Source organism: Bufo bufo, chromosome 10 (genome assembly GCF_905171765.1).
Source record: "Bufo bufo chromosome 10, aBufBuf1.1, whole genome shotgun sequence".
Lineage (NCBI taxonomy): Eukaryota > Metazoa > Chordata > Amphibia > Anura > Bufonidae > Bufo > Bufo bufo.
Window position 1 is genome coordinate 20,522,832 of NC_053398.1, and position 14,117 is coordinate 20,536,948.

General features: G+C 46.6%; 1 protein-coding gene across 4 annotated transcripts in view; it reads left to right on the forward strand.

The window, feature by feature from the left end:
* DGKZ (diacylglycerol kinase zeta) overlaps positions 1-14,117 on the forward strand; it is a 179,420-nt gene that overhangs the window by 40,754 nt on the left and 124,549 nt on the right. The window contains exon 1 of one of the 4 annotated variants that reach the window (XM_040409153.1): positions 7,037-7,214. The exons of 2 other annotated variants lie outside the window; for them this stretch is intronic. In XM_040409153.1, coding sequence (XP_040265087.1) covers positions 7,201-7,214 — 14 coding nt within the window. In that variant the 5' untranslated portion in view covers positions 7,037-7,200. Of the gene's footprint in view, positions 1-7,036; positions 8,115-14,117 lie in introns of those variants that run through there. One more of the 4 variants, XM_040409151.1, reaches the window with a different exon arrangement.

The following is a 14,117-nucleotide window of genomic DNA, read 5'->3' on the forward strand; positions in this document are numbered from 1 at the left end:
TCACCCTGCCGTATATGTTTTTTAAAACACGGATATCAGCCATGTGCGTTTTGTGGATCAACACGTCCTGCATACCTCCCAACTTTTAAAAAACACAAAGAGGGATGATTTTTTTCATACTAGGCCACGCCTCTAACTATGCCCAAAGCATAATTATACAGACCCAGTCCCCTTAATGGCCCCACATAGTAATTATTCCCCCTTTGTGCCAGCACACAGTAGTAATGTCCATATTGTGCCCTCTTCACAGTAGTAGTGCCCACATTGTGCCCCCTTTACAGTAGTATGCCCACATTGTGCCCCCTTTACAGTAGTAATGCCCACATTGTGCCCCCTTCACAGTAGTAATGCCCACATTGTGCCCCCTTTACAGTAGTTATGCCCACATTGTGCCCCCTGTATAGTAGTAATGCCCACATTGTGCCCCCTTTACAGTAGTTATGCCCACATTGTGCCCCCTTTACAGTATTTATGCCCACATTGTGCCCCCTTTATAGTAGTAATGCCCACATTGTGCCCCCTTTATAGTAGTTATGGCCACATTGTGCCCCCTTTACAGTAGTTATGCCCACATTGTGCCCCCTTTACAGTAGTTATGCCCACATTGTGCCCCCTTTATAGTAGTAATGCCCACATTGTGCCCCCTTTATAGTAGTTATGCCCACATTGTGCCCCCTTTATAGTAGTTATGCCCACATTGTGCCCTCTTAATAGTAGTTATGCCCACATTGTGCCCTCTTCACAGTTGTTAGAGTAGCTTCCTCTACTAAAAATGAAGTTGTTGAGGATCAAGCGATTCACCGTCCTGGGGATATCAAGCACACGCAGAGTTGGTGTACATTAGAGTCCGGGGTTCCCCTTTCTCAGGGTTTATTTATACATAAAGTCAAAAACACAAAGCCAATCAAAGGTTTATGGTATAGGCAGGGGAGGACTGGGAACTTAAAGTGGCCCTGGAAAAAAATACTAAAAGTGGCCCAGTTTTGTAGTTGGGTCTAAATTGATGGACGGCAGGGCCAACACAAGTAGGCGAGGCCAGCAATACCATACTGTGGCACATTATACCACCCCAACAGAGCCACAGTCCATCAAAAAATACTGCCAGCAGCACAAAATACATCCCCAAAAACCTCCACTGGCCGGCCGTGAGGATGCCCAGGCAGCCACCTGGGCATTGGCCGACCGGGAAACTTCCCTTTATGTCTATGGCCAATCCGCCCCTGGGTATAGGACACTGATCCAATCAGATTAGAAATAACATGCATGATAGCCTCATGTTGCGACAGAGCAGGTTATGTGGAATGTGTGGACAGGGGCTGCCTGGCCTTAGCCCCTGGCAACCTAAACAAGTCTTGTAGCCACCACCCCCCTCCCACACCCTGCACTGAAATGTCCTTAAGAAGTTTGGAAAAGTTGTTTAAAGGCAAAATGGAGTTGGTTACATTAGCACAATAGTTATGCCCACAATGTGACCCCTTCACAGCAGTAATGCTTACATGTGCTCCCTCACAATAGTTATGGCCAGATATGTGCCCCCTCACAGTACATATGCCCAGATATGTGCCCCCTCACAGTACATATGCCCAAATATGTGCCCCCTCACAGTAGTCATGACAGATATGTGCCCCTCACAGTAGTTAAACCCATATATGTGCCCCCTCCCAGTAGTGATGCCCAGATATGTGCCCCCTCCCAGTAGCGATGCCCAGATATGTGCCCCCTCACAGTAGTTATGCCCAGATATGTGCCCCCTCACAGTTGCTATGCCCAGATATGTGCCCCCTCACAGTAATTATGCCCAGATATGTGCCCTCTCACAGTTTCTATGCCCAGATATGTGCCCCCTCACAGTAATTATGCCCAGATATGTGCCCCCTCACAGTAGTTAAGTCAGACATGTGCCCTTTTCACAGGGGAAAAAAACCTGTAAATAAAAATCCAACCGCATTGTGCCCCCTTCACAGTAGTAATGCCCACATTGTGCCCCCTTTACAGTAGTTATGCCCACATTGTGCCCCCTTTACAGTAGTTATGCCCACATTGTGCCCCCTTTATAGTAGTAATGCCCACATTGTGTCCCCTTTACAGTAGTTATGCCCACATTGTGCCCCTTTATAGTAGTTATGCCCACATTGTGCCCTCTTCACAGTTGTTAGAGTAGCTTCCTCTACTAAAAATGAAGTTGTTGAGGATCAAGCGATTCACCGTCCTGGGGATATCAAGCACACGCAGAGTTGGTGTACATTAGAGTCCGGGGTTCCCCTTTCTCAGGGTTTATTTATACATTAAGTCAAAAACACAAAGCCAATCAAAGGTTTATGGTATAGGCAGGGGAAGACTGGGAACTTAAAGTGGCCCTGGAAAAAAATACTAAAAGTGGCCCTGTTTTGTAGTTGGGTCTAAATTGATAGACGGCAGGGCCAACACAAGTAGGCGAGGCCAGCAATACCATACTGTGGCACATTATACCACCCCAACAGAGCCACAGTCCATCAAAAAATACTGCCAGCAGCACAAAATACATCCCCAAAAACTTCCACTGGCCGGCCGTGAGGATGTCCAGGCAGCCCCCTGGGCATTGGCCGACCGGGAAACTTCCCTTTATGTCTATGGCCAATCCGCCCCTGGGTATAGGACACTGATCCAATCAAATTAGAAATAACATGCATGATAGCCTCATGTTGCGACAGAGCAGGTTATGTGGAATGTGTGGACAGGGGCTGCCTGGCCTTAGCCCCTGGCAACCTAAACAAGTCTTGTAGCCACCACCCCCCTCCCACACCCTGCACTGAAATGTCCTTAAGAAGTTTGGAAAAGTTGTTTAAAGGCAAAATGGAGTTGGTTACATTAACACAATAGTTATGCCCACATTGTGACCCCTTCACAGCAGTAATGCTTACATGTGCTCCCTCACAATAGTTATGGCCAGATATGTGCCCCCTCACAGTACATATGCCCAGATATGTGCCCCTCACAGTAGTTAAACCCATATATGTGCCCCCTCCCAGTAGTGATGCCCAGATATGTGCCCCCTCCCAGTAGCGATGCCCAGATATGTGCCCCTTCACAGTTATGCCCAGATATGTGCCCCCTCACAGCTGCTATGCCCAGATATGTGCCCCCTCACAGTAATTATGCCCAGATATGTGCCCTTTCACAGTTTCTATGCCCAGATATGTGCCCCCTAGCAGTAATTATGCCCAGATATGTGCCCTCTCACAATTGCTTTGCCCAGATATGTGCCATCTCACAGTAATTATGCCCAGATGTGTGCCCCTCACAGTAGTTAAGCCAGACATATCCCCCTTTCACAGGGGAAAAAAAATTGTAAATAAAAATCCAACCGCAGTCGCAGCATATCGCATGTTGCGGTGTGACACCATTAACTATCATTACAAAAAAATGTCACACAAGAAATGTCGTCATGTAGCCCTAGCCTAAATGTCCGGCCCTGTCAGTTTTGTGGCAGGTTGACACTTCTTCCCCTGCGGGAACAGGTGACAGGTGAAGAAGTCCTGCTGATGAGACAAATCGATTGGTTAGAGTCAATTTGCTCATCTATAATCCAGATTTCATATACATGAATGCAGTTTCTGCCATTCCATTGAGAGGCAACCCCAATTTGGTTGGAGGATTTATGGCGCTGCTACGGAAAATAAATCTGCATGCAAAATAAGTAATATACTACTTACTTATCAGTGTAAGCTTTGGATTTCTGCTACGCATCTTGTAGTAAAATATGTGTCCAAATTGCAATATGTGTGTGAACATGACCTAATCTCCCTCAACATGTCCAGTAACCATTCCCTATAGCACGGATCAGCAACCATTCCCTATAGCACGGATCAACAACCTTCGGCACTCCAGCTACTGTGAAACTACAACTCCCAGGAGGATTCTGGGAGTTGTAGTTTCAGAAAAACTGGAGTGCCGGAGGTTGCTGATCCCTCCTTGCCAGTAATGCAACTGGAACTCAGGAAAGCTAGGTGGAAGGCCCCATTCACACGAACGTAAGGTATGCGTGCCTGTATTACAGACCGCAAATAGCGGGTCTGCAATGCACGGACACTGACCATGTGAATCCCTTATTGTGGCACGCACCCATTGACTTGAATGGGTCTGCGATCGGCAAGATACAGCAAAATATAGGACATGTCCTATCTTTTGCAGAGCAAAGGCACAGATTGGAACCCATGGAAACCCTCCGAAGCGCTTTGGTGGGCTTTCGGGTCCTTGCATTGGTACTGCAAAAGATAGGACATGTCCTATCTTTTGCCATATTTTGCGGATCGTGGACCCACTCAAGTCAATGTGTCCGCACTGGATATTCACAGGATTCACACAGTCGGTGCCCGTGGATTTCGGCCGCTATTCACACAACCATACTGTTGTGTGAATGAGTTCTAATAGATAGTGGACTTGCTTGCCTGCTGCAGAGGATAGGCCTCAGTGTACAGCTTCATACACATGAGAGTGGGTGAACGCACAAAAAATCCGCACAAATTTTGCGTTTCTTCATAATACCTGCACAAAAATCCACAATTTCTAACTGCAGATTTTGGTGCAGATTTGATGAGGTTTTGCCACAGATTTCACCCTTCCATTGAAAAATGTAAAATCCGCAAACCTAAAATATACAAAAAATAATCAACATGCTGAGGATTTGGAAATTTACACGGTCAATTTCTGCACAGAAACAATCCACAAAGTGTATATGATATTTGTGTAATCTTATAGACTTTGCTGGTACAGTACTACACTGCAGTTTTTCAGCACCAAAATCAGTGCGGAAAAACCGTGCGTATTTCGCAATGTGTGCGAGCGGCCTAAGGGTGGCAGCACGCGGTGCGGATTATGTGTGGTTTTTCTGCATGGATTTTGTGCAGAAAAGCCCTACCCTAGTACATGACCAGCAAAGTGTGTGAGATAAGACATATCTCATATACACTTAGCTTTTTTTTTTTGGTGCGGAAATAGACCTGCCATGCGGATTTTGAAATCTGCAGCGTGTTAATTGTTGCGTTTTTTTGTGTGCGGAAACTGCGGAAAATCCACACCAAAAAATGCATAAAAATCACACAATACTTCCCCCCTCCAAAATCATTATAAATCGTGTGGATTTATGTGTTTTTTGTGCGCTTTTGGTGCAGATTTCATGCGGATTTTCAGCACACGATTCTGCACCGTGTGCAGCCACCCTTGGCTTCATGCCCACAACCATGTCCGTAAACCACAGATCAGCAAGATACGGATACCTTCTGTGCGCATTTCATATTTTTCTCACTCCCATCAATAGAAAAGGTTAGCCTCGTCCGTCCGCAATACGGACCAGAAGAGGACATATTCTATTATTTGCGGAATGGCCACACAGACCCACAAATACGGACGTGTACATGGCTCTGTGTGCTGTCCTCATCCTTAGTTCTGTTCCGTGGCCCCGCAAGGAGTCCGCAAGTCCTATTTTTGTCCGCAAATTGGTGACAGGAATAGTCATTTCTATCATAGTCCTGGCCATGTGCGGCCCACAAAATGCGGAACGCACACTGCCGGTATGCGTGTTTTGCGGAGCCCTTAAAACGGCCAATGTTGCCTTCATTCTGCAAAGGAATGGGCCATAATCTTTTTTACCTTCCTCCTAAACCTGGCAACGCATCTTCCATCTACTTAGCTCGTCTGATGTCCCCTGCATCTTCCTCTGCCATGGCTGCCTTCTTCACGTTGTCTCCCAAACCTGAAAATTTACAAAAATGTTGTGTCAGAAAAAGTTACGAGAGGCTTGAAAAAGATAACACTGTCTGCAAATGTCCTTTGTTTCAACAAAATTACCTCAGAAATGAGTGCCAAGGGTCCTGCATATAAGGCCTTACTCAAACAGCCGTAAAAAGCGTATATTCACACAGCTGCGTCTTTCTTCCGTGTGCTGTCTGTTGGTAGAGCACATACAAGTCAATGGGAACAGTCACACGTCTGCACGCGTGTCCAATATGGGACACACACGGCTGGGGACATTTATCAAAACTGGAGCAACGGGGAACTGGCTGAGTTGCCCCTAGCAACCAATCAGATTCCACCTTTCATTTTTCTGAGCGCCTCTGGAAAATGAAAGGTGTGATCTGATTGGTTGCCTGGGGCAACTAAGCCAGCTTCCCTTTACACCAGTTTTGATAAATCTCTCCCACTGCATGTTTTGGCGAGTGAAGAAATAAAACAGAATGCACACAGACGCTATACGTTTTTCACAGAGAATATCGTACACGGCCGTATGAATAAGCTCGTAAAGCCGGACTCCCCCCGTGATTCCAATGGACCGGACTTAGTTCATCATAGAACCCTATAGCGAACCAGGGTCGGTTCATTCGCATTCCAGGGGGGGTGTCTTGCGGTTGCAATACAGATGCTAAAATATGGCCGTCTGAATGAGGCAAAAGATGTTTTCTATCTGTTTTCATTATTTTGCTGGTGTTCTGTTCGATTGTATTTTGTACATATTTCTGGTGCTTTCTTTACACATGAGGATCTCTAGAGTCACATTTGGAGTCATTTATCAAACCGGTGTAAAGTAGAACTGGCTTGGTTGCCCGTAGCAACCAATCAGATTCCACCTTTCATTTTCCAAAGGAGCTTTCCAAAATGAAAAGAGAAATCTGATTGGTTGCTATGGGCGACTCACCCAGTTCTACTTTACACCAGTTTGATAAATGCCCCCCATTGTCCTCTATCTATCTACACCAGGGATCAGCAACCTGCGGCATGCCAGGTGTTCTGAAACTACACCTCCCAGAATGCTCCATTCACATCCATAGGAGTTATAAGAACAGCGAAGCATGTTTTCATGCTGGGAGTTGTAGTTTTACAGCAGCTGGCCCTGCTGTCTACAGGCTACATGGTGCTGCCGGCAGCCCGTGCAGTGTCTGTCGGCGCCAATAGGTGGCGCCCTATGACCCTTGTCTGTGCTCTGCCACCTCGGAGCAGGCAGCTGCACGGACACCTAGGTGTGGGGTCCTGACAGGACACAGTGCTTTGCAGATACCGTACTTCCTGGTGAGGAAGAGTCCTGTTATTGTGAGCTGGGAAGTGACAGTCACAGCCAGGAAGGAAAAGGCTGCAGCTTGTGTGCTGAGGGCATTGTGCTGCTGCCCTCCTGGCATTGTGTATGAGGCTGGTGGTGGGCTCACTGCAGGGCAGACCCATGTGTAAGCTATGCCTTGCTACAGGTGAGAGAGGTGCATTCCTGGGGGGATCCTATGTCATGTAACTGATTGCAGTGTGTCTTCACTTATGGAATCAGGTTGTGTGTTATTGCACTGGCTGTCGTTACTTTGTTATTAGGAGGCGCTTAGACTAATGCAATCTGCATCCAGTGTGTATTTGCACTCATGGAGTGTGATAACTAGTGGCTGTATACTTGTGCAATCTGCTGCCATTACTTCCTTGCCTTGGGTGGCTTGAGGTGAGGTATCCAGGTATTTTTGCGCCGGGCTTTCAGCACGCTGGCGTTTGCAAGAGCGTAAACTTGTGCAACCTCCTGCGGAGTGATTGTGTAAAGGTCTCGCTTGCAAAAAGCCAGGAGAAAGCTGGCAAGACACGGCGGTGGTGGTGTATAGTTTTGCACAAGAGGATCGTCAGTTGTGGCGCGTATACTTGTGCAATCCCCTGTTGGCGCGGAGCCATGCATGTAGTGTATGGTGAGCAATAATAGGGGTTGTCGGTCCCTATCCTATAGACTGGAGCGATGTCCTCGTCACGCTGTTTGTAGAGCCCCGCGCGTGGGTGTGTAGATATAGGCAACCTTTGAATACGCTGACGATGGTGATCGAATAGTCATTGCAATGCTCGGTAAGGATAGTTGCATCTCCCTCTGTAGTATAGGCAGGAGGGTGAGAGTAGTTGTCAGTGAATTACCTTGGGAGCATGGCTTGAGGAAGCCCTGAGCTGCCTGGATTTTGGGGGGGGGGAGGGAGGAGGGTGGCAGGGATGGATGGGGATGCAGAGTTTGCAAACACCAGCTCGGCAGCCTCCAGTGGCTCGGACAGGATGCCTGAATCCGACAGAGCCGTTATCAGCCGGAGACACAGCGTCAAGACCTTCAGCGGGCTCCGCTTCTTCAGACGCAGGTAAGTTGATCATTAAAAAAATCACTGAAAAAGTACTGTAACTTTGAATCGATTTCTTATATAAATGTAAACCCTATAATTACTTAATAGGGGACAACAATATTGGAGCAATAGTTAGGAGTCCCATACGATAAACAATGTTTGTTAGCCCAGGTGGGCGCGCACCCATTCCTTAATGGATCTATGGGGGTGCCGGCTCCAGATACAACCAAAACCGACCAAGCACGCAGCACTTGTGGAGTTACGGATTACCGGACATTTCTGGGTCAAAAGCAAGCACCAGCCCAACAGTCCAAAAACCCGCACCCCAATAGATCAATGAAGGAATGGGTGAGCGCCCACTTGGGCCACCAGTATTTATCATATGCGATGATATCGTTGCCTCCTTAAGTGATTATAGTGTTTACGTTTATTTTTATATTGGAAAGTTACTTTTTATGCGGTACTTTTTCAGTGGTTTTTATGTTAATACTGTGTCTATTGTGTGCTACTGTTTCTGTATTTTCCGTAGAATTATGGGACATGACGCCATGCATGCTTGACCATGACCGTATACAGTTCCTCACCGCGAAAGTCCTGGTGGGGGAGGGACCGGGGACTAGAGATCGGTGGGGATCGCCTATCCTCCGCATAGCTGTTAATTGTTGATGGCTGGAATATCCCTTCTAATGCTTCTTTCACACGTCGGTGATTCATGGACGTGTGCTGTACGTGTTCTCCACGGACCGCACACGTACCCATTCATTTAAATGTGTGTATTTACACATCCGTGTCTTAGCATGATCCGTAGTTTTGGAATGGGAGCATGCTCTATTTCATCCGTGTCCACGGATCAATCACGCTCCTTATAGTCTACGGGTCCGTGAAAAACATGGACGCAACACATATGCCATCCGTGTTTCACAGACCATTAGGAGGAGATGCTATGAAAATTAAATTTTCAGCTGTACAGTGTCCATGAAACACGGATGACACACGCAGATTAGCGGACCGGATCCTTCACGGATGAATCACTGACCATCTTATCATGGGTTTCAACACGGACGTGTGAATGAGGCATTAGGGTCTGTTCACATGGCGGATTTTGACACCGTAAGTATCAGCTGTGCATACCGCGACAGAAACCGACTAAACTGCGAGTGGACATCCGCTGTGGCTTCTTGGGATGGTCGCAGCTTTGAACCGCCAGCCCAACGAAATGCAGCGCTGCCTCCCATTAAAAACAACGGGAGGCAGACACCGCGCATTCGCGGCCAGACTTGGTGCGATTTCCACTCCACAATTCTGACTGCAAATTTTACCGTGTGAACATCTCCTTGTTTTATTCCTTAGGCCTCATGTATTTTCATCTGTATGGATAGCATACTTAGGGCTCGTTCACACGTCCGTTGGTGGCCCGTGCCCTTCCTTGGGGCAGGCGCATGGGGATCGCGGACCCATTCACTTGAATGGGTCCGCGATCCCTCCGTTCCCCAAAAATATAGAGCATGTTCTATCTTTTTGCTGTGCGGAGGCACGGAACAGAACACCAGAAAGCACTCTGTAGTGTTCCATTCCGCACTGCGGAAATGAAATGAATGGGTCCGCATCCGTGATGCGGAATGACAACGGAATGGTGCCCGTGTATTGCAGATCCGCAAATGCGGTCCACAATACGGGAACGGGACACCAACGTGTGAACCAGCCCTTACCCATACCTTTCTATTGGGTAATGCACACATCTGTATTCTTTGCGGATCCGCGTGGCCATTCTGTGGATAAGAGAACATGTCCCATTTTTGTCTGCATTGTGCATGAAAATAGCCCTTTTCTATTGATGGGAGTGAGAAAAATTCAGAATGCACAGGAACGTATCTGTACTTTTGTTTACGGACAAAAATCCAGACATGGCTGTGTGCATGAAGCCCTAGGTTGATTGCGATTGCTGTTTTATGTCACTGTCTTGCTTTTTGGCTGGTGCGTTTATAATATTTGTACATTTCCAATTCTTCCAAATGACTTTCTTCTTTGTATTAATATAATAATATACAGTATGTAATATAATAATATATGTGCATGCACTACTTTTTTGCGGTGCGGACCACCGGATGCGGATTGCAGACCCCATTCAAGTGAATGGGTCCGCGTCCTTAGAAGGCAGGCACACGGTCGGTGGCCATGCATTGCGGAGCTCAATTTGCAGTCCACAGCATGGGCATGGCCGGCTCACGGTTGTGTGCATGAGGCCTCGTGCTGGAACCTCCGTTGCAGATTCCAGAAAAAAAAAAGGCAAAATACCGCTGCGTACGGAGTTATTTTGTCCAGCAAAATGCCAGTATTCCTGCCAGACATTGTAGTGAATGGAATCCATTGGGCGCCTGCAGTGTTTGGCATATGTCAAGTCTGGCGGAACAGAATACCAGAATCTAAGTGCAGATTCACTATAATGAATTCCAGCATTTTGCTGGACATAATAACGCAGCATGCCGCGGTTTTTCATTCTTTTGCCAGATCTGTGACTGAGACTTCTGGCGGAACCTCTGCCGCAGGTGGGAACTTAGCCTTATAATGGATCCATTCGGTTTTGATGTTAAGAATATCTCTGCAGGCAGCGCTATTCATCCTGTCAAATCCCGCTTCCATTACAAATGTTGACACTAGTGTTGAGCGAACTTCTGTTTTAAGTTCGGCGTCTGAAGTTCGGCTTCCGGTTAGCGAAGAATCCCGATATGGATTCCGAATTCCGTTGGGGTCCGTGGTAGCGGAATCAATAATGGCCACAACGGAATTCGGAATCCATATTGGGATTCTTCGCTAACCGGAAGCCGAACTTTAGACGCCGAACTTAAAACAGAAGTTCGCTCAACACTAGTTGACACGCTTCGTACTTTTTGGGGCAGATTTACTAATACTGTCTAGGAATTATACAGTGTGACATCGACTACACATCTAAAATTTCACAAAAATCAATGTTTCTTAGGCCTCATGCACAAGGCTGTTGTTTTGGTCCGCCAAAACTGCGGCTCGGATGCGGACCCATTCACTTCAATTCCGTGTGCCGTCAGTGTCCGCATCCTTTGCTCCGTTCCGTGGACCGCAAAAAACAAACAAACATGTCCTATTCTTGTCCGCGCTTTGCGGACAAGAATAGGCAGTTATATTAAAGGCTGTCCGTGCCATCCGTGTTTTGCGGAACCGCGATTTGCGAACCGCAAAACACACAATGGTCGTGTGCATGTAGATGCCAGTTTGTTTTATTCAGCACCGTATGCAAATATTTCTGGAAGCCCCTCTCAGATGAATGCAACAAATCTGCTGCGTGTGAACAAGCCTGAGGGAGCACATTTGGCAAAAACTTATTGCAAGATCTTTGTGCGATGACCTGATCTTTCAAGCTTCTTATAAATGGCTGTTCATTCCCTGTCACATTCACCTTCTGTCTTTAGGGGAATTTCCCTGAAGATTATTATAGTTGTATTTTTACAGATTCCATTAGAGAATTGCATATAGAGCAGTTCCCTAATCTTTAATTAGAAGAAACTTTGCTTCAAGGGGTTGCGCATTGTCATGATGTTGTGGGTTTCACTCGTCTGCACCCCCGCCAATCTCGCAAGAATGCCGCCGCCTCTTTAAACAGCTGATCGGCAGAGTTGTCGGGAGTCGGACCCCCAGCAATCTGACACGGGAGACCTATCCCGAGGGTAGGTAATCAATATCAGGACATTGCACAGAACTCTTTTAAAGGGTTTACTGACGTCTACTGAACTTATCAGATTGACTTTGATCTGACACGGTGATAACCAGTAGTGTATGATATAATCATTCCTTTAAGGCAATTAGCCTCCATTTATATTTGTGAAGTCAGATTCCTCTGGGCAGTCTGCTGCTTCTTCATCCATATCTTAAAGGTGTTTTTTCCCCCCTGAAATTACACCGGCAGATAAGCAAGCGATTGTCCAGAGGGAAATGTTCCTTCCCGGTAATCGCCTGCTTGCCAGCGGAGGAGACTGCTGCTATTACTTGCAGGGATCTCCTCTTCAGTAGGGTTTTCACGATACCAAAATTTTGACTCTATTTCGATACCTTAAAAAAGTATTTTAATCTATAGCGATCTACTAGGGTGAATGCTGTGCACACAGCAGCAGGGAGCTTACCATGACAGCCATGGAAGGCTTCAGTAGCGCCCCGGCTGCCATTGTAACGGATCGGAGCCCCGCGATTTCACTGCTGGGGTTACGATCAGAAGCTGCCACTGCCACCAATGAACATACTGAGGAGGAGGGGACCCTGTGGCCACTGCCACCAATTACTATATTTCTGGGGTGGGTGGGGGTTGCTCTGCGCCACCAATGACTATAATACTATAATTTACCCCTAAATACAAATGTAGGCGGCAGGTGCTGGCGGTATCTCATACCCCGTCTCAATGACAGGGCAGGGCAATCTGCCGAACCGCGGAAATTAACCCCTCAGGCGCCGAACCTAGCAGTAGCGCCGCCTAATATTGGAAAATAGCAAATCCTGGTATCGTATCCATTGGGTATCGAAAATTCGATACCCGGTGCAACCCTACTCTTCAGTATGGCTACAAGCCATCGCTAATGCAAACCCTCGTCCCCATCCTGAATTGCTGTTTGCAGGCAGCAGAGCGTTGATTACACAGGACAATCTGCCGCCGGCAAACGAGGATTTTTAAACCTGCTAAAAGATTTCAATTACCTGATAACCGAGCATTTGCTCATCCATCGGTTAATCAACGGCAGTATTACACTGCCAGATCATCGCTAATGAGCGTTCATACAAATGCTTGTTAGCCATGATCTTGGCGATTATCTGCAGGTGTAATATAAGCTTTAGGATAGGTCATCAATATCAGATCTGTGGGGGTCTGACCGATCAGCTGTTTGTAGTGGCCCACCAGTGCCTAGGGCGTATCCTCGCTATGTTGTATAGGCTTTAGGCAGAACAAACGCTTCCATGCAATAATATAGATTAAGAGAGCCAAAAACATAATAGAAGTACAGTGAAATCTCTTTGAGAAAACCAACCCCCATATCTAGACCAGATTTCCCGTTTCACCCTATATTAGGCATACTGGCCATCTTGGAGACCACTTTTCAATGCAATTTTGGGTGGCTGTCTCAAGAGGTTTCACATTATATTGGAAAAGACTGCTGTATTTTTTGTTGGAGTAATTGTAGCAGGTTTACCTATGTATTGGGTCATGGCTTGCTTTTAGGTCTCATGGACACTGATGGTGCTCATAGGCTGATACAGACCACAGAATAATCTTAAATTATCGCAAGGCAGCGATCTCTGACCACATCTTGATCTTCGGCTCAGACACATTTTTTGCAGAAAGCAATAAAATTTTATGAATGTCGTACAAGAGAGGAAAAATGTGGAGTTCAAACTTCAGTGCGACACTACCCAGAAGGTCAGTGTGAGTGACACGTTATTCACTTTCTTAATGTCCTTTTTCACAGACAGATAATCTGGAAGATTTTTTTTATTTATTTTTTTAAACGCTCCTTCTCGATAATTGACCCATGTAAAAGGCGCCGGCGTTCTGCCGGCTCCATAAATCACCGTTCCTGTGCAACAGATAGACTTTAAAACTGCTCAGTTTTCTGCCCAAGAATAAGGATTTTCTATGGGGACAAACGATCACCTCCAGAGATGATTGCTGCATGTGATTGCAGCTCTCATCTCCACTGACGATCAGGCAGTTATTGGGAATGTCTACTTTTCTTTCGATAATCTGTCTGATCATCAGTCCAAGTAAAAGGATCCTTAGAGGCTCACACCAATAAAACACTTTAAATTCACAGCTGACCGCAGTGTGAAATAATAAAATAAGTCATACTTTAGCTTACCAACGCCCCACTGTTCCCTCTCCGAAGCGTCTCGATCCCTCCACCAGTCTACTTCCTTGGTGCTCACCAGTTCCCCACCGCTACTTAACCCGATTCCCCCCCCCCCCCCAAAAGTCTACTTCCTTGATGCTCTTGTCACACAGGAAAT